Genomic DNA, 27,838 nt, shown 5'->3' with positions numbered 1-27,838 from the left:
AACCACTGCTCCACCAGGGCTCCATAAATCTGATGTATTGTGCAAGCCAGTCCAGGGAAATAGATCACCCACTTCTGATGCCAAATGGTGTGGTGGATAACAAATCCCATGCCAGCGGAGTCCTGTGGAAATCTCAGCTTCTCTTCCCTGTTAAGTTCAGACCCAGCTGCCAGTGTGGCCCCTCTCTATCTCATTCCTAGCCACCCAGGACTAGGTCATGGGTACCAGCCACAAGCTTGAGAGTGCACATGACTCCCTCCACTTCAGACCAGCCAGCCGCAAATTTGGGGTTTTTGTCTATCACTTCCAGGGTACCAGCCACAAGCTCTGGAGTCCATATGACTCCCTCCATGTCAGGCCAGCCTTTGGGTCCTATAATTCGCTGAAACAACTCACAGAGTTCACAGGAAACACCGAACCTGCAATAACAGCTTTAGTGTAACGAAAAAGGGTACAAATGAAGAAACACATAGGGTGAGGCACAGATCTCCCATGTCTCCAAGAGGGATAGGCCACCCTCCCGAGAGCAGATGTTCACTCTTACCAAGCAGGAAGCTCCATCTGAGCCTTAGGACTCAGGGCTTTTATTGCCCTCACCATGTGACCATGTTAGATTACATCATGCATTATGAGTCTTAATCAGCACTGGGGCCTCCAACTGGTCCCTCATGATCTGATCAACCCCCATTCATTAGCCTTAGGTGTTAGTGCAGCTAGCAAGAACCAAGAACAAAAAGCCAAACTGCTTTCTGCAAGGTGATTCCACAACTCACATATGTACATATATCAGACAGCTTCCTGTTAATGACTGTGGGGAGAGATCCTGGAAGCAGTTAAAAAGAATGGTTATGGGTGAGAGGAGTAGGAGAGTACAGAAGACTGAACCTGGTCTTTCTCTTTCCTTGTGATAGTCTCTCATTTATTTTTTCCTCCTGCCCTCAACCCTCTTCTTTTACTCCTCTCTCATTTAAATTTAAGGTTGAATAGATGTATGTTTTCTTAGATCAGTTACATGTATTTATTAATTTGACAAATATTTATTAAGTACCCACCATGTACCAAGTGGAAACCCTGGTGGCATGGGGGTTAAGTGCTACAGCTGCTACACAAAAGGTCAGCAGTTGGAATCCACCAGGTGCTCCTTGGGAACTCTATGGGGCAGTTCTACCCTGTCCTATAGGGTTGCTATGAGTCGGAATTGACTCGATGGCAGTGGGTTTGGTTTTGTTTTGGTATGTACCAAATGGAGCCCTGGTGGCACAGTGCTTAAGAGCTACGGCAAGCTACGGCTGCTAACCAAAAGGTTGGCAGTTCAAATCCACCAGCCACTGCTTGGAAACCCTATGGAGCAGTTCTTCTCCATCCCATAGGGTCGCTATGAGTCAGAATCTACTTGACGGCAGTGGGTAATATGGGTGTGTACTAGGTAAAGGAGCAGTCGGAATCGACTCGATGGCAACAGAATGTGCCAGGTATTATGCTGGAATTTAAAGATAAGTTACACAGAGATGGTCCCTACCCTTATAGCATGGAAGACAGCCAATTAAACAAGCAATTGCAGTGTAAAGAAAAAAAGTAACTTATAAAACAATGCACAGCATGATCCTATTCGTTAATTTAAAAAAAAAAGGGGGGGAAGGCATTAAAATGGTATTCAGCAAGTAGACATTTTCAGCTCCGTGAAGAAAACTAGGCTGTTTTTATACTAATAAGGCTTCTGGTTATTTTGTTAATTTGGGTGAATGGTTCTAGATTTTTTTTTTTTTTTTATAATAACTTTTATTAAGCTTCAAGTGAACGTTTACAAATCCAATCAGTCTGTCACATATAAGTTTACATACATCTCACTCCCTACTCCCACTTACTTTCCCCGTCTTGAGTCAGCCCTTTCAGTCTCTCCTTTCTTGACAATTTTGCCGGCTTCCCTCTCTCTCTATCCTCCCATCCCCCCTCCAGGCAAGAGTTGCCAACACAATCTCAAGTGTCCACCTGATATAATTAGCTCACTCTTCATCAGCATCTCTCTCCCACCCGCTGACCAGTCCCTTTCATTTCTGATGAGTTGTCTTCGGGGATGGTTCCTGTCCTGTGTCAACAGAAGGTCTGGGGAGCATGGCCGCCGGGATTCCTCCAGTCTCAGTCAGACCATTAAGTTTGGTCTTCTTATGAGAATTTGGGGTCTGCATCCCACTGATCTCCTGCTCCCTCAGGGGTCCTCTGCTGAGCTCCCTGTCAGGGCAGTCATCGATTGTGGCCGGGCACCAACTAGTTCTTCTGGTCTCAGGATGATGTAGGTCTCTGGTTCATGTGGCCCTTTCTGTCTCTTGGGCTCTTAGTTGTCATGTGGGCTTGGTGTTCTTCATTTTCCTTTGCTCCAGGTGGGTTGAGACCAATTGCTGCATCTTAGATGGCTGCTTGTTAGCATTTAAGACCCCAGACGCCACATTTCAAAGTGGGATGCAGAATGATTTCATAATAGAATTATTTTGCCAATTGACTTAGAAGTCCCCGCAAACCATGTTCCCCAGACCCCTGCGCTTGCTCCGCTGACCTTTGAAGCATTCATTTTATCCCGGAAACTTCTTTGCTTTTGGTCCAGTCCAATTGAGCTGACCTTCCATGTATTGAGTGTTGTCTTTCCCTTCACCTAAAGCAGTTCTTATCTACTGATTAATCAATAAAAAACCCTCTCCCACCCTCCCTCCCTCCCCCCCTCGTAACCACAAAAGTATGTGTTCTTCTCAGGTTTACTATTTCTCAAGATCTTATAATAGTGGTCTTATACAATATTTGTCCTTTTGCCTCTGACTGATTTCGCTCAGCATAATGCCTTCCAGGTTCCTCCATGTTATGAAATGTTTCAGAGATTCGTCACTGTTCTTTATCGATGCGTAGTATTCCATTGTGTGAATATACCACAATTTATTTACCCATTCATCCGTTGATGGACACCTTGGTTGCTTCCAACTTTTTGCTATTGTAAACAGAGCTGCAATAAACATGGGTGTGCATATATCTGTTTGTATGAAGGCTCTTGTATCTCTAGGGTATATTCCTAGGAGTGGGATTTCTGGGTTGTATGGTAGTTCTATTTCTAACTGTTTAAGATAACGCCAGATAGATTTCCAAAGTGGTTGTACCATTTTACATTCCCACCAGCAGTGTATGAGAGTTCCAATCTCTCCGCAGCCTCTCCAACATTTATTATTTTGTGTTTTTTGGATTAATGCCAGCCTTGCTGGTGTGAGATGGAATCTCATCGTAGTTTTAATTTGCATTTCTCTAATGGCTAATGATCGAGAGCATTTTCTCATGTATCTGTTGGCTGCCTGAATATCTTCTTTAGAGAAATGTGTGTTCATATCCTTTGCCCACTTCTTGATTGGGTTGTTTATCTTTTTGTGGTTGAGTTTTGACAGAATCATGTAGATTTTAGAGATCAGGCGCTGGTCGGAGATGTCATAGCTGAAAATTCTTTCCCAATCTGTAGGTGGTCTTTTTACTCTTTTGGTGAAGTCTTTAGATGAGCATAGGTGTTTGATTTTTAGGAGCTCCCAGTTATCGGGTTTCTCTTCATCATTTTTGGTAATGTTTTGTATTCTGTTTATACCTTGTATTAGGGCTCCTAGGGTTGTCCCAATTTTTTCTTCCATGATCTTTATCGTTTTAGTCTTTATGTTTAGGTCTTTGATCCACTTGGAGTTAGTTTTTGTGCATGGTGTGAGGTATGGGTCCTGTTTCATTTTTTTGCAAATGGATATCCAGTTATGCCAGCACCATTTGTTAAAAAGGCTATCTTTTCCCCAGTTAATTGACACTGGTCCTTTGTCAAATATCAGCTGCTCATACGTGGATGGATCTATGTCTGGGTTCTCAATTCTGTTCCATTGGTCTATGTGTCTGTTGTTGTACCAATACCAGGCTGTTTTGACTACTGTGGCTGTATAATAGGTTCTGAAGTCAGGTAAGGTGAGGCCTCCCACTTTCTTCTTCTTTTTCAGTAGTGCTTTGCTTATCCGGGGCTTCTTTCCGTTCCATATGAAATTGGTGATTTGTTTCTCTATCCCCTTAAAATATGACATTGGAATTTGGATCGGAAGTGTGTTAAATGTATAGATGGCTTTTGGTAGAATAGACATTTTTACTATGTTAAGTCTTCCTATCCATGAGCAAGGTATGTTTTTCCACTTATGTCCTTTTGAATTCCTTGTAGTAGAGCTTTGTAGTTTTCTTTGTATAGGTCTTTTACATCCTTGGTAAGATTTATTCCTAAGTATCTTATCTTCTTGGGGGCTATTGTGAATGGTATTGATTTGGTAATTTCCTCTTCGGTGTTCTTTTTGTTGATGTAGAGGAATCCAAGTGATTTTTGTATGTTTATTTTATAACCTGAGACTCTGCCAAACTCTTCTATTAGTTTCAGTAGTTTTCTGGAGGATTCCTTAGGGTTTTCTGTGTATATAATCATGTCATCTGCAAATAGTGATAACTTTACTTCTTCCTTGCCAATCCGGATACCTTTTATTTCTTTGTCTAGCCTGATTGCCCTGGCTAAGACTTCCAACACGATGTTGAATAAGAGCGGTGATAAAGGGCATCCTTGTCTGGTTCCCGTTCTCAAGGGAAATGCTTTCAGGTTCTCTCCATTTAGAGTGATATTGGCTGTTGGCTTTGCATAGATGCCCTTTATTATGTTGAGGAATTTTCCTTCAATTCCTATTTTGGTGAGAGTTTTTATCATGAATGGGTGTTGGACTTTGTCAAATGCCTTTTCTGCATCAATTGATAAGATCATGTGGTTTTTGTCTTTTGATTTATTTATGTGATGGATTACATTAATGGTTTTTCTGATATTAAACCAGCCTTGCATACCTGGTATAAATCCCACTTGATCAGGGTGAATTATTTTTTTGATGTGTCGTTGGATTCTATTGGCTAGAATTTTGTTGAGGATTTTTGCATCAATGTTCATGAGGGATATAGGTCTATAATTTTCTTTTTTTGTAATGTCTTTACCTGGTTTTGGTATCAGGGAGATGGTGGCTTCATAGAATGAGTTGGGTAGTATTCCGTCATTTTCTATGCTTTGGAATACCTTTAGTAGTAGTGGTGTTAACTCTTCTCTGAAAATTTGGTAGAACTCTGCAGTGAAGCCGTCCGGGCCAGGACTTTTTTTTGTTGGGAGTTTTTTGATTACCGTTTCAATCTCTTTTTTTGTTATGGGTCTATTTAGTTGTTCTACTTCTGAATGTGTTAGTTTAGGTAGATAGTGTTTTTCCAGGAATTCATCCATTTCTTCAAGGTTTTCAAATTTGTTAGAGTACAATTTTTCATAATAATCTGAAATGATTCTTTTAATTTCATTTGGTTCTGTTGTGATGTGGTCCTTCTCATTTCTTATTCGGGTTATTTGTTTCCTTTCCTGTATTTCTTTAGTCAGTCTAGCCAATGGTTTATCAATTTTGTTAATTTTTTCAAAGAACCAGCTTTTGGCTTTGTTAATTCTTTCAATTGTTTTTCTGTTCTCTAATTCATTTAGTTCAGCTCTAATTTTTATTATTTGTTTTCTTCTGGTGCCTGATGGATTCTTTTGTTGCTCACTTTCTATTTGTTCAAGTTGTAGGGACAGTTCTCTGATTTTGGCTCTTTCTTCTTTTTGTATGTGTGCATTTATTGATATAAATTGGCCTCTGAGCACTGCTTTTGCTGTGTCCCAGAGGTTTTGATAGGAAGTATTTTCATTCTCGTTGCTTTCTATGAATTTCCTTATTCCCTCCTTGATGTCTTCTATAACCCAGTCTTTTTTCAGGAGGGTATTGTTCATTTTCCAAGTATTTGATTTCTTTTCCCTCGTTTTTCTGTTATTGATCTCTAGTTTTATTGCCTTGTGGTCTGAGAAGATGCTTTGTAATATTTCGATGTTTTGGACTCTGCAAAGGTTTGTTTTATGACCTAATATGTGGTCTATTCTAGAGAATGTTCCATGTGCGCTGGAAAAAAAAGTATATTTTGCAGCAGTTGGGTGGAGAGTTCTGTATAAGTCAATGAGGTCAAGTTGGTTGATTGTTGTAATTAGATCTTCCGTATCTCTGTTGAGCTTCTTACTGGATGTCCTGTCCTTCTCCGACAGTGGTGTGTTGAAGTCTCCTACTATAACTGTGGAGGTATCTATCTCGCTTTTCAGTTCTGTTAAAATTTGATTTATGTATCTTGCAGCCCTGTCATTGGGTGCGTAAATATTTAATATGGTTATGTCTTCCTGATCAATTGTCCCTTTTATCATTATATAGTGTCCTTCTTTATCCTTTGTGGTGGATTTAAGTCTAAAGTCTATTTTGTCAGAAATTAATATTGCTACTCCTCTTCTTTTTTGTTTATTGTTTGCTTGATATACTTTTTTCCATCCTTTGAGTTTTAGTTTGTTTGTGTCTCTAAGTCTAAGGTGTGTCTCTTGTAGGCAGCATATAGATGGATCGTGTTTCTTTATCCAGTCTGTGACTCTCTGTCTCTTTATTGGTGCATTTAGTCCATTTACATTCAGGGTAATTATAGATAAATAAGTTTTTAGTGCTGTCATTTTGATGCCTTTTTATGTGTGTTGTTGACAATTTCATTTTTCCACATACTTTTTTGTGCTGAGGCGTTTTTCTTAGTAAATTGTGAGATCCTCATTTTCATAGTGTTTGACTTTATGTTAGTTGAGTCGTTACGTTTTTCTTGGCTTTTATCTTGAGTTATAGAGTTGTTATACCTTTTTGTGGTTACCTCATTATATACCCCTATTTTACTAAGTAAAAACCTAACTTGTATTGTTCTATATCGCCTTGTATCACTCTCCATATGGCAGTTCAATGCCTCCTGTATTTAGTCCCTCTTTTTGATTATTGTGATCTTTTACCTATTGACTTCCATGATTCCCTGTTATGTGTATTTTTTTTTTTTAATTAATCTTAATTTGTTTGTTTTTGTGATTTCCCTATTTGAGTTGATATCAGAACGTTCTGTTTTGTGACCTTGTGTTGTGCTGATATCTGATATTATTGGTTCTGTGACCAAACAATATCCTTTAGTATTTCTTGTAGCTTTGGTTTGGTTTTTGCAAATTCTCTAAACTTGTGTTTGTCTGTAAATATCTTAATTTCGCCTTCATATTTCAGAGAGAGTTTTGCTGGATATATGATCCTTGGTTGGCAGTTTTTCTCCTTCAGTGTTCTGTATATGTCGTCCCATTCCCTTCTTGCCTGCATGGTTTCTGCTGAGTAGTCAGAACATATTCTTACTGATTCTCCCTTGAAGGAAACCTTTCTTTTCTCCCTGGCTGCTTTTAAAATTTTCTGTTTGTCTTTGGTTTTGGCAAGTTTGATGATAATATGTCTTGGTGTTTTTCTTTTTGTATCAATCTTAAATGGGGTTCGATGAGCATCTTGGATAGATATCCTTTCGTCTTTCATGATGTCAGGGAAGTTTTCTGTCAGAAGTTCTTCAACTATTTTCTCTGTGTTTTCTGTCCCCCCTCCCTGTTCTGGGACTCCAATCACCCGCAGGTTATCCTTCTTGATAGAGTCCCACATAATTCTTAGGGTTTCTTCATTTTTTTTAATTCTTTTATCTGATTTTTTTTCAGCTATGTTGGTGTTGATTCCCTGGTCCTCCAGATGTCCCAGTCTGCATTCTAATTGCTCGAGTCTGCTCCTCTGACTTCCTAGTGTGTTGTCTAATTCTGTTATTTTATTGTTAATCTTTTGGATTTCTACATGTTGTCTCTCTATGGATTCTTGCAACTTATTAATTTTTCCAGTATGTTCTTGAATAATCTTTTTGAGTTCTTCAACAGTTTTATCAGTGTGTTCCTTGGCTTTTTCTGCAGATATCCTAATTTCATTTGTGATATCATTAAGCATTCTGTAGATTAGTTTTTTATATTCTGTATCTGATAATTCCAAAATTGTATCTTCATTTGGGAAAGATTTTGATTCTTTTGTTTGGGGGGTTGGAGAAGCTGTCACGGTCTGCTTCTTTAAGTGGTTTGATATGGATTGTTGTCTCCGAGCCATCACTGGGAAACTAGTTTTTCCAGAAAACCCGCTAAGAAAAAACTGCAGTCAGATCCCTATCAGAGTTCTCCCTCTGGCTCAGGCTATTCAGATGTTAATGAAGCCGCCTGGGGAGGGTGGAGGAGGGAACAGAGAGATAGGAGAGTAGCACCTCAGAATATAGCCAGAGTTGCTTGTCTTGCTTGGAATGACTGTTATATCTGAGATTCCCGCGGGCGCGTCTCCTATGTGTGCTGGCTGTGCGGAGATTGCCCCCAGGGGGTCTGGCCCGCTGGAGTTACGGTCAGATCCTCCGCTTCCAGCCCCACGCCCAGCGTCAAGGCTCCGCTACTGGGACGGTGCACTCTCAACTCCAAAATCAGTCGCTGCCTCCCGGGGACTTCTCGTCTCTCCAGCCGTGTGGCCTTGCCACCCCCGTGAACCAGGTGGGCCCCCTCCCGGGGTTAGTTCAGATGGGTGGAGTAGCTCCCCGTGCTTGTGCCGCGACCGAGTGTCCCAGCTGGAACGCTGTTCTCCCCACTCCAATACCAGTCGCCGCCTCCCGGGGACTTCTCCTACCGGCTGCGTCCCACGCCGCCCGCGCGACCCGGCTGGTCCCCTTCCCGGGGTTAGTTCAGGGGGTGGAGCAACTCTCCGTGTTTATGGCGTACCTGCGTGCAGTCCAAATCCCTGCGGGACGGTTCTCTGGCTCGGATGCTGCTCTTTCTGCTCCAAGATCAGTCACTGCCTCCCGGGGACTTCTCCTACCGGCTGCGTCCCACGCCGCCCGTGGAACCGGCTGGTCTCCCTCCCGGGGTTAGTTCGGGGGGGTGGAGCAGGTCTCTGTGCTTGTGCCGTACCTGACTGGTACTCTGGCTCCAGGCTCTGGAAACTATCGCTGCTTCCCCGTATTAGTTCGTTCTCCGTCTCTAAATCTGTGTTTGTTGTTCAGGGTTCGTAGATTGTTATGTATGTGATCGATTCACTTGTTTTTCCGTGTCTTTGTTGTAAGAGGGATCCGAGGTAACGTCTGCCTAGTCCGCCATCTTGGCTCCGCCTCCGGTTCTAGATTTTTTAAAAAAGGAAATTGAAGTATTAGTAGTAAAAGAATTACTGTGCTTTTTGTCTAAGTAACACAAGAGAAAATTTAAAAACTTTCAAAAATACAAATATTCTTTGTAGAAATAAAATATTTGCTCCTTATCTACCTTCTAAAATCCCTAAGAGACTGGCTCAATCTTTAGATGCTTCACCACTCCAATTTCCATCCCCTGGATTTCAGTTTGCTTTTCTCTGGCATGGAAGCCCTGATGGCACAGTGGTTAAGAGCTATGGCTGCTAACCAAGAGTTTGGCAATTCAAAACCACCAGCCGTTCCTTGGAAACCAAATAGGGCAGTTCTACTCTATCCTATAGGGTCACTATGAGTCAGAATCAACTCAACAGATAGTTAAAACTCAAGATGTGGTATTTCAGCACCTCTAAGGCACCACTGATATTAAGACACACCATTATATTCCTTATAGAAAAAATGCTGCCAATTAAACTGTGACACTGTGCCTTATCACTTATGATTCTATTTTATCCTCATTGAAAAAGCTTTTTTAGATTTTTTTAGATTTAGACATATCAGATTTTTCTCACACCACTTTTGTGCATACACACAACAAAATTAAAAGTGAAATAAATTGGTCAAGGTATTCTTAAAACTTCTTCACATTCATAGTCTATTTAAAAAAAATTTTTATTGTGCTTTAAGTGAAAGTTTACAAATCAAGTCAGTCTCTCATATAAAAATTTATATACCCCTTGCTATATATTCCTAATTGCTCTCCCCCTAATGAGACAGCACATTTCCTCCTTCCCTCCACTCTCTCTTTTCATGTCCATTCAGCCAGCTTCTGACCCCCTCTGCCCTCTTATCTCCTCTCCAGACAGGAGATGCCAACATAGTCTCATGTGTCACCAGTATCATTTTCTATCCCATTGTCCAGTCCAATCCTTGTCTGAAGAGTTGGCTATGGGAATGGTTCCTGTCTTGGGCTAAGAGAAGGTCTGGGGACTATGACCTTCAGGGTCCTTCTAGTCTCAGTCAGACCGTTAAGTCTGGTCTTTTTACAAGAATTTGGGGTCTGTATCCCATTGCCCTCCTGCTCCCTCAGGGGTCCTTTGTTGTGTTCCCTGTCAGGGCAGTCATCGGTTGTGGCTGGGCACCATCTGGTTCTTCTGGTCTCAGGCTGATGTAGTCTCTGGTTCATGTGACCCTTTCTGTCTCTTGGGCTCCTAATTACCTTGTGTCTTTGGTGTTCTTCATTTTCTTTTGCTCCAGGTGGGTTGAGATCAATTGATGCATCTTAGATGGCCACTTGCTAGCGTTTAAGACCCCAGACGCCACTCTTCAAAGTGGGATGCAGAATGTTTTCTTAATAGATTTTATTATGCCAGTTGATTTAGATGTCCTCCAAAACCTTGGTCCCCAAATCCCCACTCCTGCTACGCTGACCTTCAAAGCATTCAGTTTATTCAGGAAACTTCTTTGCTTTTGGTTTAGTCCAGTTATGCTGACCTCTCCTGTACTGTGTGTTGTCTTTCCCTTCACCTAAAATAGTTCTTACCTACTATCTAATTAGTGAATACTCCTTTCCACCCTCCCTCCCTCCCCGCTCTTGTAACCATCAAAGAATATTTTCTTCTCTGTTTAAACTATTTTTTGAGTTCTTATAATAGTGGTCTCGTACAATATTTGTCCTTTTGCAACTGACTAATTTCACTCAGCATAATGCCTTCCAGATTCCTCCATGTTATGAAATGTTTCACAGATGATAATCTGACTATTTTGAAATATTTTTTTGACTCAGAATTGTCAATGTCCGTATTTCTCTACTATGGAGAATAAAGGTAATTTTCTTCTAGAATTTTCTTCAAGCCCCTTTGTTTGGGATTCTCTTCCAGGATTCTGACAGCCATTTTACAAGCTTTGGTGGTGGTGCCTTCTTGATCCTACCAGAAGATGAAACACATTTACTTACAACAATCATGATGTCCAAGTGTCTTAGAGAAGAGTTTTTCTTGGGCTTGTGTGTATATAAGAATCGCCTGGAAAGTTTGCTAAAACACAGACTCCTGCGCCCCACCCCAGAGATTTTAATTCAGATCTTGGTGCAGCCCAAGAAGTTGCATTTCTGCTAAGTGCTCAGGTGATGTGATCTTTCAGGTTTAGAACTAAACTTTGAGTAGCATCTCTACAGAATACTTTAAAAAATTATATCCCTTTGAATGTGAGAGACTTTCTGGGTCCCTAGGTTTTTTTTTTTTTTTTTCACATATATATCTTTTTTTTTTTAAATATTTTGTTTTTGGTGAAAATATACACAACAAAGCCTGCTCCCATTCCACAGTTTCTAGACATAATAATCAGTGACATTTCTTATATTCTTCACATTGTGTCAACATTCTTGTTATTTCTGTTCTAGTTGCTTCACTTCCATTAACTAAAACTCCCTGCCCCCCAACCTTCTCATCTATGCTTTATAAAGCTGTTGATCACTAGATGTTAGTTTTTTTTAAAGGAAGCAATACTCAAGGATAACCTTCTTTACTTTCTGAGATAAACTGTTAACTTAGTTTAAAGGTGATTTCAGGGGATAGTTTCAATTCAAGGTTTGAAGAGTAACCCAGGGCCATGGTCTCCAGGGCTCCTCCAGCCTTAGTAGGTCCAGTAAGTCTGGATTCTTTAAGAATTTGAAGTTCTATTCCGCATTTTTCTCCCTTTCTATCAGTGCCCATCTGTTGTGTTCCTAGGCGGTCTCTTTAGGGCTCCTCTTGAAATTTTTTTTTTTTTTTTTTTTTTTCTGTGCTTTAAGTGCAAGTTTACAAATCAAGTCAGTTTCTCATACAAAAATTTATATACATCTTGCTATATACTCCTAATTGCTCTCCTCTGGGGTCCCTAATTTTTATGGTCTTCATGAATGCATATAAATAGCCTCATGATTACATATACATAATTAGATCCCTTTAGGAGTATACTGGAAAGAGTACTGATCTAAGAATGAAAGGAAGAGGTATTTTAAGAAAACCAATTATGACTGTAACTCAGATTCTGAGCTACCATTTCTAAGCTTTGTGACTTTAGGCCAGAATATGATGGTATTTCAAACAAGGGGAATAGTGTGCACAAAGTCAAATGAGAACTATCATAGTGAGACAGAGTTTAGAGTTTAACCAACTGCAAAGGTTAGAGGGAACAGTCCACATAAGACTGCCCTCACTTCTGACACCAATTGCAAGCTTGGGAGTTTCCCAAATCACACTCAGTTTTGATCATCTTTAGAAGGACTCACCAAACTCACTGGACACTGTTACACTAACAGTTAGGGTTTATCACGGGGAGAGGATACAGATTAAAATCAGCTAGTGGAAGAAATGCATAGAGCAGAGTCCAGGGGAAGTACCAAACTTGGAGCATCCGTCATTCTCCCCCGCTGGAGTCAGGACAGCATATTACTCTCTCAATATCAGGGTGACAGTACACACAGAGTATTGCCAACCAGGAAGCCTGCTCAAGCCTTTGGTATCCAGAGTATTGGGGCTCAATCATATACTTCTCACATTGCTGACCTTTAGTGGTTAACCCTTCCTGGAAGTTGGGCTAATACCTTTAGTCTCTAGTTTCTCTGGGGACAGAACTGCGTGGCCCTAAGCCCGCATCATAAATCACAAAGCCCCCAGGCAAATGAAGACAGCCCTGTTAGGCAGGACATTCTAAGAGCCTAGAGGTCACTTCCTAGTAGCCAAGGGAAAGGACTAGTCCTCTCTTTGGGTCAGGTTCTTCACTACACACATAGCATATGCTGATTTCAAGCTAGTTTGTTTGGCTGGAGTGTGAAATACAAGACAGAGAATAATGAAAGATGTATTGGCTCATACTGATATCTAGAGACAGGGTAGATTTCAGGTTAGTTTTGGTCCAGTAGCTCTTTGCCCTCTAGAATGTAAGCTCCTTGTGGGCTGGAATTTCTGTCTTGTTTACTGCCGTGTTTCCAGTATCTAATACACTACCTGCATTGGTGTATATTCAGTAAATTCATGTTGCATGAAAAAAAAAAAGGAATCAAGTACTGATACATGTTACAATGTGGATGAACCTTGAAAACATCATGCTAAGTGAAAGAAGCCAAACATAAAAGACCACCAATTGTATGATTCCATTTATATGAAATGTCCAGAATAGGCAAATCCTTTCAAACAGAAAGTAGATTAGTGGTCGCCAGGGGTTGTGGAGAGTAGGGGTGAGGGTGGCTACTAATGGGTACAGGGTTTCTTTTTTGGGTGATGAAAATGTTCTGGAATTAGATAGTGGTGATGGGTGGACAAATTGGTGAATATACTAAAACTGTTAAATTGTATATTTTGGGTAAATTTTATGGCATGAGGATTATATCTCAATAAAGATATATCAAAATTGGTAGGCTAACAATAACAATGAAATGTGAGTTCTAGTGGTATTTTTTAATGACAAGACAGTACTCCATAAGCTAATTGGTTTAAGCATTAATTTTTTCATCTATAAAATGAGTCACTGCCCTACGTACCTCTGTAAAAATGGCGTGGCGTCAGAGGTCGTCTAATTTCCGGGATGGGGGCAGGATAATCGTCACCATCAGCATCAGCCCAAGGCTGAGGTGGAGGTCAGACATACTTCCACTCTCCAAGTTTTTTACCAATTCCGACACCAGCTGTCCTTCCCACGGCACTTTCTACTTCTGAGTTGGATAATTTGTTGCAGTGGCCACAACTCACAGACTGTACTCATGATTATGGAATTTACTAGGGAAGGAACAGGTACCACTCAGGATCAGGATCAACAGGCTGCAATTCAGGATCAGGAAGCACGTAGGCAAAGTCTGGAAGCCTCCCCTGAAGGGGAGAGCACATCCTTCCCTTCATCAGTGCTGGACAGCCTCTCAGCTCCTCTTGCCCTGCAACCAAGCAGGCCCTTCTCTGCTGTGCTTGCCCCCTAATGGCAGGCCTCCTCTTGGCCCCCTGAGGACAGGCTGCCTCTTGGCCCTGGCCTGTGCCCTACTAGGGCAAGTGTTACAAAGCTCTTTAGCTCCTCATATAAGTGCCCAGAGGCACACCACTCTGCCAGGAAGCCTCTAGACAGAAGATGCTCAGCTGTCTTGCTCTGTGGGTTGGCAGGCCAGCTGTGGCCACCACACTCTGTGGGCCAGGAAGACCCTCCAGAGCTACCAAGATCCTTATGGAGTAGAAGCAGTTTGAGTAAGCAAATTTGACAATTATGATAAAATAATATTTAATAAGATTAAGAGAATATTTGTAGCTAGTCATTTGTCTCTTTAATCAGTTGATGTTCATAGAGCATATTTACTTCCAACATTAGATTGGAACTAAATTAAATACCGTATCAGGAGATAATTTTGACCCTCTGGCATTTTAATTGGAAACCCTGATGGTGTAGTGGTTAAGTGTTACAGCTGCTAACCAAAAGGTCAGCAGTTTGAATCCGCCAGGTGCTCCTTGGAAACTCTACGGGGCAGTTCTACGCTGTCCTGTAGGGTTGCTACGAGTCGGAATCGACTTGACGGCAGTGGGTTTTGGGTATTTTAATTGAGAAATACAGTTCTTACTTTCTCTTTTCCTAAACTTATTTATTTTTTTTAAATTTTGGGTTGCTCATTAGTATCTTTATTTGAAGCTTTTGTTGTTAACCAAACATTTTCATGTGTTACGTAAGCAATTTAAACTTAAAAAATTTTTGTTTTCTTGCCTTTTTAATTTTGGCTAGAAAACATTTCTCTCCTGATTTTCTTTAGTTATCTATTTTAAGTATTATTTTTGATGAGTTACAATATCTTTTTACCCTTCCCCAGAATTCTTTCGTTGTATTAAACTTCTTGAGATTGAATATGTTATTAATGTGGCTTTGGGAATGCATATACAGGTAATTTTAATGCATAATTTCATGACTTTACTGTAATTATTCTTTTTTTTTCAGATGAGGTGGAGGACCATCCTACCACAATATTGTTTGCTCTTGATTACCTGTCTGCTTAGTGCTTTCGAAGCTGTGCCTATAGACATAGACAAGACGAAAGTAAAAAATACCGAACCTGTGGAAAGTGCAAAGATAGAACCACCAGTGAGTGAAATGATAAAGATAATCCTGTGGGAGGAATTATAGCTAAAATATTGCTAGTATTTATTACTTATAAAATTGGACATTTAGCAACTATTTCTAAATAGCAATGAAAAGAGTATTGAATATATATATGTTGTTTGATCTTAGACAATGTTTATTTAATGTAGTTTTGTTTGCTCTTAGCGATGTTTATTTAGTGTAGTTAGGATATTAGATAGTGCATAGGAGAATTAACCATAACACATTTCCAACATAGAGCTAACCAGCCAAGAAGGCATTGTATTGTATTCAAAGCAGAGCCAGAAGACAATAAGAGACAGAAGACAGTGGGGGAGAAAACAACGTAATTGGTTTAGTCTTCATTGACTAAGGCATATAGGAATTCTTCCTTTATGTAACAGTAAAACATGGGTATTGGTTCTGATACAAAACCCTTCATTCGAGTTTTGAATACAGCTTTTTTACTTGACTGTCAAAACAGGTACGCCTTAATGCCATTTTGCTAGAAATTGTTTTTCAAGATTGAGATCTTTAGATGCAGAGAAGGCAGAATTTCAGAAACATTACTGTTTGTTTCTTAATTTGAAGGATACTGGACTTTATTATGATGAATATCTCAAGCAAGTGATTGATGTGCTGGAAACAGATAAATATTTCAGAGAAAAGCTCCAGAAAGCAGACATAGAGGAAATAAAGGTAAATGTAAATAATTATTTAACTGACATTTGAGCATGCTAGACATTGAGCTAAGTACTAGGGATGTAAAGATGAGACTCATTTCTAGCCCTTAAGGAACCCTCAAGGGAGAATCATATCCAGAAATAGAATATTAGGATGAATGCATAATGAGCATATAAAATATTATGGAGATAAAGAGGAAGGACACATAATCTAGTAAAATGCAATCAGAGAAAGTGGGAGGTCATTCTTTCTGGTGGAGATTATGCCAGTGCTTAAAGGTGTAATTGAGGGAAGGTCTAGTAGGTACCCTAGACAAAGATACAGGAGCACAGAGACAAGAGGTATATAGGTAACTGGAAGAAGTTACTATTGCTGGAACCTAGAGCGGGAAGTGGAGTCCATGAGTAGCAAAAAGATGAGGTTGGAAAGATAGCCATGGGCTATATGACATCGAGCCTTATGTGCTCGATCTGAGGATCATGTTAAGGACCATGATCTGAGGACCAAAGCCAAAACCTGTTGCCATCGTCTGAGGACAGCAGGAAGCTATTCAAAGATTTAGAATACACTGGATTCTGGTGTTTTAATCAGGTCCAGATTAACAGAAGAGTAATAGACCATGTCTCATGTCATGTCAATAGGGGAGGTTTAACCACTTGCCTCTGCCCTGAGAACAATATTGGATATAATCTTAGCCCTGGGCATCTCCTTTTGTTGTTGTTAGGTGCTGTGGAGTTGTTTTCAACTGATAGCAACTCCATGGGACAGAGTAGAACTACCTCATTTTGGATTTTCTTGGCTGTAATCTTTATGGAATCAGGTATTTCTTCCCGTGGAGGTGCCTAGTGGGTTCGTTTGTACACCTAGGGCTCTTTAGTTTTCAAAATCCATCTAGTTGGGTTGATCCTAGAGTCAGTGAATAGGAAAAAAAAATTTCCGGGGATTTAATTTTAGGCTATCACTTATGCCTCCCGAGATAGTTTGTTGATACTATTTTGTTTGTTTTTAATTTTCCTCAAAAACTATCTCATCTGTCTCTGGAATGGGAATTAGAAAACTGTGTTTGAAGGAACCTTTCTGGGCCAAACATCTTTCTTATTTTTGGCTCTGTCCCTAGCGTGAGCCCCATTTGAAGGACTGACAAACATCAGGTAGTGGTATCTATTGGAGCCTGTGGATTTTAGTTCACAACTCTCCTCATGAAGGCTGTTAATTGTTCTGGGAAAAGATAATAGCATTATGCCAGTAATTCCCCTGAATTGTCTTTGGGGATAATCTTGCAGTTCCTCTGAAGGATTAATACGACCTGTGAAACCAGTTTCCTAGGTCAAATGGTATTTAATGTAGAACTTCCAATGTCTTCTACCCAGCTGAAATTAGGATGTAGAACACTATTTGAAGGTAACATAAAAAATGTGGATAATGGGAGGCACTATGTAGAGCTAACCAGGGGAAAGAAGATGATACATTTCCTGATTTGGGAGAGGGGTTACTTTTATAATTGTCTTCCTTTCTCAGTCAATTCTAGTCGGATTCAACTCGATGGCAGTGGGTTTGGTTTTTGGTTTATAGAAGAAAATGGAAACCCTGGTGGTATAGTGGTTAAGTGCTACAGCTGCTAACCAAAAGATCAGCAGTTCGAATTTACCAGGCGTTCCTTGGAAACTCTATGGGGCAGTTCTACTCTGTCCTATAGGGTTGCTAGGAGTTGGAATCAACTCAACAGCAGTGGGTTTTTTTGGTTTATAGAAGAAAATAAAACAAAATAAATTAAATAGTTATCCAATGAAAAAAGAAATGATTAAAAACAGACAATAAAACTCAAGTCAGCAGAATCACTACAAGTAGCCAAACAAAGACTCTTGTCTCAATTGGGGAAAACTTAAAAAATAAAAATAAATTAGAACTTGTCATTTCCTTTTTAGCCAAGCTTCTGAAGGGAGAGTCATACTACATTTCTTCACTTTCCAAACATTCCCTAACTGGAAAATAATACGGCTTTTCTTTACTGCTCCACAGAATGTTATTCTCATGGAGGTTGTCAGTGACTTCTTAATTGCCAAATCCAGTGAGCACCTTTTAGGCCTCATGTTATTGGGCTCTTTTATTTTATCTGAATGATTCTCAGATTTTAGAGTTGTTAAAGCACGGATTTCTGGGCCCCACCTCCAGAATTTCTGATTCAGTAAGTCTTAGCCTACATTTTTAACAAGTTCACAGGTGGTGCTGATAATTCTGGTTGGGCCCATGCTTTGTGAACCATTGTTTTATCTGATAATAAGAACCATTTTCTTCTTGAGATGTACTGTTCTTTTTGCTTTGATAACAGCATACTGTCCTAATTCTTCTCCTACCTCTCTGGCCATTACTTCTTTGTAGGGTTTCCTTTCCTTACCTTCCTCTGCAGGCCCCATTGACTCAGTCCTTAAAATCAGCCCTTGACTAGCTGATTGCTAGTTAGACCTGCAGCCTGTGATTGCAGATGCATCTATAAACAAGAGAGAGTAAACCACTAGCTATTCTGTTTCTTAAATTTTGGAATATGTATCTAATCACTTATCTATAAAAAGTCATCAAAGGAGAAAATCTGTAAAAGATGAATTTTGAAAAGCTATTTACATATGGAATGGCTAATGACAAATGACTTAAAGATGTTACTTTTTTTTTAATAACAACTTAATTGAAATTCACATACCATAAAATTCATCGTTTTAAAGTATATAATTTAGTGGTTTTAAATATATTCAGAGTCACGAAACTATACCACTATGTAATTTTAGAACATGTTCATCACCTCTAAAAGAAATCTTATACCCATTAAGTAGTTACTTACCATTTCCCTCTTCTCCCCAGCCCCGGGCAGCTACTAACTCACTTTCTGTCTCTATGGATTTGCCTGTTTTGGACGTTTCGTATAAATGGAGTCATACAATATCTGGCCTTTTGTAGGTGGCATCTTTCACTTAGCATATTTTCAGGGTTCATCTGTATTGTGGTATGTATCAATACTTCATTCCTTTTTATGGCCAAATAATATTCCATTGTATGGATATACCACATTTTGTTTATCCATTCATCAGTTGATGAACATTTGGATTCTTTTTGGCTGTTATAAATAATGCTGCTGTGAACATTCATGTTCACATTTTTTTGTGAACATGTTTTCAGTTCTCTTGGGTATTTACATAGGAATGGGACTGCTGGGTCATATGGTAACTCTATATTTAATTTTTGAGGAACTGCCAAAATGTTTTCTAAAGTGGTTGCATCATTTTACAATTTAAGTTACTTTTTGAAGTTTTCCTTTGTGCTTTAATTATCCTTTTTTAAATTGTATGGTTTTTAGACGTCTTGATTTTAAAGTTACAAACTTAATCTGTTCTGAAAGTAATACTTTGTGATAGCAAATTTACCTAAAGCCAAAATTTTTGATCATTATTACAACCCTTTTAAAATATATCTGGTCTAAAAATGAAAAGTAATTATAAAACTAATTTTATTAACAGAGTGGAAAGCTAAGCAAAGAGCTGGATTTAGTAAGTCACCATGTGAGGACAAAACTAGATGAACTGAAAAGGCAAGAAGTAGCAAGGTTAAGAATGCTAATTAAAGCTAAAATGGATTCCCTTCAAGGTAAGTGCTAAGAGAAAAGGTAGGAAAAAATTGAATATTTGGTTATTGAGATCAGTTTACATTTTTTGTTGAGATCAGTTTACATTTTATTAATAAAAAAGCTGGGATCGTAATTACAGTAACACATACCATGTTCTTCTAGTCAAAATTTAATGTTGATTTGACTCTATAATTTTTAAAATTTAATTTTTTTGGGTAGGTAGTATGCTCACTAAAAAATCAAAATGATTAGCTTTAAATAGTTAAATTTAAATATGCAAAAAGGAAGAATGAAAATAAACAACTGATTTTTAAAAAAGAAAAATAACGTCAAAAGAAAGCAGAGAGAGAAAATCTAATTAGAACAATTCCCATAGATAAAGTAGAAAAATTGTCAGAGAGCTAACTCTGTAAAAAACACCAGACCCAGGTAGTTTCACAAGGGAATTCTATCAAACTGTTAAACAGCAGATTGTCAGTGCTATTTGTATTATTTCAACATATAGAATAAGAAGAAAGGCTTCCACATTCTTATTATATATTGATGCCAAAATCGAAATTATTATTTGTCAAAAGAATACTATGTCGCAGCAAGCAGATTTATTTCAGTGATGAAAGCTTGACTTAATATTAGGAAATCTAATACTATAAATCATCATGTGAAGAGAACTAAGGAGAAAAAATGGGCACCCTGGAGGTGCAGTGGTTAAGTGCTCTGCTTCCAATCCAGAGGTCGGTGGTTGGAACCCACCAGCCAACCCTGTACGAGAAAGATGTGGCAGTCTACTTCCATAGAGATTTACAGCCTTGGAAACCCTATGAAGCAGTTCTACTCTGTCCTGTAGGGTTGCTGTTAGTTGGAATCAACTTGATGGCAGTGAGTTAAAAAGAAAAAAACTATTAGCATGGTAAAAAAATAAAAAAATAAATAAAATCAAAGGATAAATGATAAAGAGGAGTAAATATTTGAAACTCATATTCTTTTATGTTTAGCCTGAGAAAATTAAATAGCTATGAATTTTTGAAGTGCAAGGGTATCGTAACATTTATCTCATAGGTCATATATATGATCATATCTACCTGTACAGAAAAGGCATTCAACAAAATTTATTACCCGTTCTTGACTGAATAAAAGTAATGTAATAAATAGACAGTGCTGTAATATGATCAATTATATCCAATTTATTCTCATCGTACTTGATGGGGAAACACAGTATATATTCTGACTAAAATCAGGAACAATACAAAGATGCCCACTATCAACACTGCTAATTAACTTTGTATTGGAGGTACTAGCCAAAACAATTAAACAAAAGAAAAAAATTGGAGGTAAAGTCATTGGAAAGGAGGCGATAAAACTATCTCTATTTGCAGGTGATATAATTGAATACGTGAAAAACCCAAAACGATCACTGAAAAACTTATTATAAACTGTAAGAAAATTTAGCAAGGTAAACTGTAGAAATCAATAGTTTTCATATGTACAAACAACACTTACTTAGAAGATGTAATGGAAGACTCCATTTACAATAGCAGAAAAAGATAAAATACCAGAATAAACCTATTAAGAAATGTGCAGGACTTTTAGGCAAAAACTTAACACTACTTCTGAAGGACACAAAAGCAGATTTGAATAAATGGGAAAGCGTAATGTCTTTTTGATAGACTCAATATCATAAACATGTCAGTTATCCTTCGTTTAATTTTTAAATTGAACATGATCCAAATAAAAATATGTAGTTTTTTTTTCCTCGTACTAAAAGCCAGAAAACCAAACCTGATGCCATTGTGTCAATTCTGACTCATAGCGACCCTATAGGACAGAGTAGAACTGCCCCATAGGGTTTCCAAGAAGTGGTTAGTGGATTCAAACTGCTGACCTTTTGGTTAGCAACCAAGCTCTTAACCACTGTGTCAAGAGGGTTCCTTCCTGGTACTAGATAAGCTAATTTTAAAACTCATATAAAAAAAGAAACAAGCAAGAAAAGCCAGGTACTTATGTAAAAGGAAAACAATGAAGAGGGACTAGATGTATTAGATGTTAAAAGGTATCATTAAGCCTCAGTGATTAAAACTGTGTTGTTTTGGCATATAAGCAGACAGAGCAGTGAAGAGAATAGAAATTCTAGATGTAGACTTAAATACGTACGAAATTTAGTTTAAAATAATAGTGGCATCTCATATTAGTCAGATAAAGGTAAAACTTTAAATAAATGGTGTTGACACAACTGGCTAGCCATTTGGAAAAAGGTACAGTTAGATCTATCATCTCGTATCTTACATCAGGATAAACTGCAAATGAATCAGAGATTTAAGTGTAGAAAATGAAATCATAAAAGAACTAGATGAAAACATAGCCAAATTCCTTTGTTATCCTGAGTTGAGCCAGCTTTGGCCAGTGGGAGACCCTTCAAGCTAGCGATTGTGTCCTTGTAACACACCCCTACAGGTTGATTACCTAAGTGGTTCATCATCATTAATAACATTTGAATACTTGCTCTTGATGGAATACCAAGTCCGTTGCCACTGAGTCGATTCTGACTCATAGTGACCCTCTAGGACAGAATAGAACTGCAGATCACCACATCTTCCACCTGTGGAAGGGCTTGTGGGTTTGAACCCGACCTTTTGCTTAGCAGCCAAGTGCTTTAACCACTGCGCCACCAGGGCTGCTTCTTGGTGGAATGGTTGTGCTTAAACTTTAGAATGCATAAGAATCACCTGGAGAGTTTGTTAAACATGCGAATTACTGGATATCACCTTCAGAGATTCTGAGTCTGGGGATCAGTAATCTGGATTTTACTTGAGCACTTCTGCTCATTTTGGAGAAATGCTGGTGTAAAGCATTAAACTGCTTTAAATAGACTTAGAAAAGAAGTACCAAATACTCATTATCCTAAAATTAAAGATCTCAGTGAGAGGTAGATTGAGCTCATGTCATACCACCTGAGGTAGTCAAACACCCAGGGTAGTTCCATCCTGGAAGCCCTGCCTAAGGTGTTTGGAGATTTCTTTCCCCTTAGGCAATCTCCATCACCTCAATCTTGGCAGTCTTTTCTTTAGTCCGAGGTAGGTCCTGAGTTTCATTATTTAAAGAAAACAGTCTAATGTGATTTAGAAAATTTATGAATATTTCCTCATTGATCCTAAATTGATGAATTGAAATTTCTGGTAACTTGAAAAAGGGTTTAAACAGTCTTAGTTTTTTTTTTTTTTTTTTGGTGTAATTTTTAAAGTAGGCCAGACATCCACATAGTTTAAAAACTAAAAAGTATAAAAAGGTATGTAGTAAAAATCTGCCTGATATCTTTGTACTCTATCCATTTCCGCTGCCTCCAGCACCATCTTTCCTGAGTTTCTTTATTCTCATATAATACAAATAGAAGTTTTTATTTTTCCTCTGTTATACAAAACATGGCATAAAATATGCATTTTGTACTTTGTGTTTTTCCTTTAATAATATATTCTGGAGATATTTTCATATTAGTACCTGGACACCATCTTCATCTTTTCTTCTTACAGCTGTGTATAATTCCATTATGTGGATATACCATAATTGATTTAACCAGGCCCCTGTTGATGGACATTTGAGTTATTTCTAGTGAACAGTTTTGTACATAGATCATTATGTATACATGTAAGATAATTTGTAGGATAAGTTCAAGTGAAATTGATAAATCAAAAGGTGTATGCACTTGTAATTTTGATAGATATTGCCAAATTTGCCCCCATGGAGGTTGTATCAATACACATTCCCACCAACAATAATTCCTCACAGCCTTGCCATTGGTATGTGTCATCAAACTGTATGAGTTTTGTAGTTCTGTTATATGGTATGATAGTGCAATTTCAACATGTATTCCTCTTAAGTGAGGCTAAGTGTCTTTTCGTATCTTTCTGTTCATATACTTTAGGGCTAGGTTTTATAAAAGATATTTTCATTGTAAGTAAAACTCCTAGTATGGTGGCATGCTAAGAATTAAGTGAAAACTTGGCTGAACAAAAGTTATTTTCTGGCATAATAAGATATTCCAGGCTTATCTTGTACCTACCCAGCCCTGGAATCAGTCATTTCTCTGAGGAGCCCTAGTTCTTTTTAGTGGAGAATGGTATTTCAGATGGAGCACTATGTGTGCTTATTGCTAGTGGAGTGCGTTTTCTTCTTGGCAATTTCATCGCTCAGAATTAAGAAATATGCATATCTATACACATAAACATATACACATTATATTCATACACAAAAAGTATACATATTTTCGGAATCATGAGTTCACACAGATAGCACTAATTCCATCCATCTCCACAGTCTTCTTTCTTGCCTCATACCATTTCATATTTGTATATCCCTTCTTCATCAGTGAGGACTCTGACTTCCAACATTAACACATGTTCAGTTCTATAATATAATAAAATAGTCCAGAATTGCTTCTTCCTTCAATTACAATAAACTAGAGCTTGTGTTTTCTATTTTTTACAAAAAACTTGATGTTTCTTTAAAAATATGTCATAATTCAAATGAATTTTACCTGAATTAGATTTTTATTGTCCTGTAAAGGATTCATTGGAATAGTGCAAACTATTCCATCATATAAATTTTAAGCATTTATTTATTTATTTATATTGTGCGTTAAGTGAAAGTTTACAAATCAGGTCGGACTCTCATGCAAAAATTTATAAACACCTTGCTGTATACTCCTAATTGGTCTCCTGCTAATGAGACAGCACACTCCTTCCCTCTGCCCTCTCTTTTCGTGTCCATTCGGCCAGCTTCTGACCCCCTCTACCCTCTCATCTCCCCTCCAGACAGGAGATGCCAACATAGTCTAATGTGTCTACTTGATCCAAGAAGCTTATTCTTCTCCAGTATCATTATCTATCCCATAGTCCAGTCCAATCCCTGTCTGAAGAGTTGGCTTTGGGAATGGTTCCTGTCTTGGGCTAACAGAAGGCCTGGGGACCATGACCACTGGGATGCTTCTAGTCTCAGACCATTAAGTCTGGTCTTTTTACAAGAATTTGGGGTCTACATCCCACTGCTCTCCTGCTCCCTCAGGGGTTCTTTGTTGTGTTCCCTGTCAGGGCAGTCATCGGTTGTAGCTGGGCACCAGTGAGTTCTTCTGGTCTCAGGCTAATGTAGTCTCTGCTTTACGTGGCCCTTTCTGCCTCTTGCTCTCATAATTACCATGTGTGTTTGGTGTTCTTCATTCTCCTTTGTAGAGCAATTATCTTTAGAAATTCTACTTAGACCTTTGATGAGGGCACTATATTAGAGTTTATCTAATTAAAAGTAGAAAATTTGATAGTTTCTAAATAATAAAAAAGTATTTACTATTAATTGTACTGGTAGTCAACTAGTCTTTCTAAAAACAGTATAAAAATGTACATTTTAAATTGTATTCCTTTCTAGATTCAGGGACATCACCTTTACTTAGAATAATAATATGTACAATATTTTAAAAGAAAATATGAACCCTTAACTTAAAATTTTCAATTTTCTCATAAAATCCTATAGGAATAAATACGAATGCTTATCTTATGTATCGTTAATGTAAATGTTTCTAGCTTCTAGCAATTGATCATTTACAGTTTTTTCATTGTCTTTCAGATACAGGCATAGACCACCAAGCTCTTCTAAAACAGTTTGATCACCTAAACCACATGAATCCTCATACGTTTGAATCCACAGATTTAGATATGCTAATCAAAGCGGTGAGAATAATTCCAAAAAATGTTATTTTTATTGTGCTTTTCAGGTCTTGTAATTTGACAAGTAAACTCAATGAAGTAGTAACATAACTTTTATATACTCTCTAGAATATCTTCAAAGGGAGGTAGTTTAACCCCTATTAATACAGATATTAATATTAATACAGATATTAACAAGAGCAGCTTAACCCTTATTGGTACAGATATTAATCTATTTTATCCACAATTTCAAAATCCAGAGAACTCTAAAAACTGAAACTTGACCTGAAATAAACTAACCCATTATAGTAAGGCTATTTAAAGTTTTTATTTAGTCCACTCAGTGTGGGTGTTCATAGATTTTGCTAAAGAAATACTAATCTAATTATAAACACTAAAAATTTGTTCTGTATATGGCCTATGTGCCGTATTACCTTTCTAAAAACCTAGTAAATTCTGAAACAAATAATGGCCTCGGGGTTTTAAATAAGAGTTTGTAGACCTCTTGTATTACTGTCTGAAGTTACCAAACTGGATGTCCTAACTTAGCAGTTATTAGATTTAGTTAAATGGTTCAAAACTATCCTAGTTTCCTGTATAGGTTTGTATAGCCCCCTTCTTTCTTTCTCTTTTTTAAATCAGTTTATGTATTACTTGCTTATGCGGAACTTACTAAAGTTGCAGTTAGCTTTGAACATTTATTTTCTTTGAATGCCTATACCTCTGGTAATAATAATGACTTAACATAAAAGGTTCCGACTCATAGAGCTCCTGGTGGAAACCCTGGTGGCATAGAGGTTAAGTGCTTCCCCTACTAACCAAAAGGTTGGCAGTTCGAATCCACCAGGTACTCCTTGGAAACTCTGTCAGGCAGTTCTACTCTGTCCTATAGGGTCGCTATGAGTTGGAATCAGCTGGACGGCAACGGGTTTTTTTTTTTTTTTACATAAAAGATAGTATTAAAAAGGAAGTCTGGTTGGTATTTTTTGGTTCCCTCCCCTACATGAGCTTCTGTTAGAGAGTATGCTGTATTCAGGAATTATTTGTATTTTCAAAATACATCTTTTTATTTAATTTAAATGCGTTTTGTATTATAGCCCTGGTGGCGCAGTGGTTAAGAGCTCGGCTGCTAACCAAAAAGGTCGGCAGTTTGAATCCACTAACAGCTCCTTGGAAACCTTATAGGGTAGTTATACTCTGACCTATAGGGTTGCTATGAGTCAGAATCGACTTGACGGCAATAGATTTTTTTTTTGGCATTGTGTTATAGGCTACAAGTGACCTGGAACACTATGACAAAACTCGACATGAAGAATTTAAAAAATATGAAATGTTGAAGGAACATGAAAGAAGAGAATATTTAAAAACACTGAATGAAGAAAAGAGAAAAGAAGAAGAATCTAAATTTGAAGAAATGAAGAAAAAGCACGAAAATCATCCCAAAGTTAACCATCCAGTGAGGATTGTGACTTTATGAAACCATATTCCGATAAGACTCTTATTTGTACCAGCTAGCAGAATTTTATTATAAATTATTAGTACTTAAATCTTGATTATTAATTCTGTAAAGTTCCTCAAATTTGTATTTCATTTTGAGACTATACATATAGATTATATTTTGAGTAATTTTAAAAAATTAATTCACAGGGAAGCAAAGATCAACTGAAAGAGGTATGGGAAGAAGCTGATGGATTGGATCCTAATGACTTTGACCCCAAGACATTTTTCAAATTACATGGTAACAGATTTGATACAAATATTAATATTTATGTCTTTGAAAAAAATCATAGTTGCTTTATTCTTACTTGATTTCTGCCAAGGTCTGCTACTAAATTCTTTTGATAGTAAATGTTTAGAGTTTTTCTCTTAGGTAGTATAATAGTCTTTATTGCTGATCTGTGGTATAAAGTATTTTAGGTCAATAGCTTTGTCTTTATACCTGTTTTACTGCTGAGTCATTATGACTTATTAAAAGGTTCTGTATAAACTGAAGGTGTTTCTATGACTAGGTGATGACAGGCTTCCTGATGTAGTATTAAAATTTACTTGTACAGCATATTGTTTTGCTTGAAGTTTTGGGAAAAACTGGCTAAGATGTTTTTCTAAAATTATAGCTAAATATTGAATTGTTATTATTGGGGTGATCTGAGGCTTTATAAAAAAAAACTTTCTACAGCACATTGATGGTTTATGTCAGTAGTACTTTTGCAAACCATTTGTAAATAATTGTATTTTAATTATTTTTTTAAGGCATTAAAATCATTTTTTGCATTTGTAACATTTAAACTTTAGATGTCAATAATGATGGCTTCCTGGATGAACAAGAATTAGAAGCCCTGTTTACTAAAGAGGTAAATGAATTTATTGTGTACTCAGTGTTTTTGCTCATATTCTCTCTTTCCCTTTTTTCTCTTCTACTGCCTTTTTTTCTTTTAAGCCAGTTTTAACATTTTCTTTTTAGTTGGAGAAAGTATATGACCCCAAAAATGAAGAGGATGATATGATAGAAATGGAGGAAGAAAGGCTTAGAATGAGGGAACATGTAATGAATGAGGTATGTTTTAAAAGTTTAGATTATATGCTACGTCTATTAATTATTCAAATTCTTGCAATGTATCTTACCATAAGATGGAAAGTAAGTATAGAAATAAGGTAGATAATTGAA

At 37.8% G+C, this 27,838-nt stretch overlaps 1 protein-coding gene across 5 annotated transcripts in view; it reads left to right on the top strand.

Moving 5' to 3' along the window:
• NUCB2 (nucleobindin 2) overlaps positions 1 to 27,838 on the top strand; it is a 53,231-nt gene that overhangs the window by 8,988 nt on the left and 16,405 nt on the right. For 4 of the 5 annotated variants that reach the window (XM_064288372.1, XM_010592207.3, XM_003411988.4 and 1 more), the window contains exons 3-10: positions 15,052 to 15,195; positions 15,784 to 15,891; positions 19,383 to 19,509; positions 25,094 to 25,197; positions 26,444 to 26,629; positions 26,821 to 26,911; positions 27,466 to 27,524; positions 27,635 to 27,727. In XM_064288372.1, coding sequence (XP_064144442.1) covers positions 15,052 to 15,195; positions 15,784 to 15,891; positions 19,383 to 19,509; positions 25,094 to 25,197; positions 26,444 to 26,629; positions 26,821 to 26,911; positions 27,466 to 27,524; positions 27,635 to 27,727 — 912 coding nt within the window. Of the gene's footprint in view, positions 1 to 8,274; positions 8,480 to 15,051; positions 15,196 to 15,783; positions 15,892 to 19,382; positions 19,510 to 25,093; positions 25,198 to 26,443; positions 26,630 to 26,820; positions 26,912 to 27,465; positions 27,525 to 27,634; positions 27,728 to 27,838 lie in introns of those variants that run through there. The other variant, XM_064288371.1, reaches the window with a different exon arrangement.

The sequence above is a fragment of the Loxodonta africana genome, chromosome 7 (assembly GCF_030014295.1).
Source record: "Loxodonta africana isolate mLoxAfr1 chromosome 7, mLoxAfr1.hap2, whole genome shotgun sequence".
In the NCBI taxonomy this organism is placed as follows: domain Eukaryota; kingdom Metazoa; phylum Chordata; class Mammalia; order Proboscidea; family Elephantidae; genus Loxodonta; species Loxodonta africana.
The sequence above is the reverse complement of the archived record's forward strand: the minus strand, read 5'-3'. Positions and strand labels throughout refer to the sequence as shown.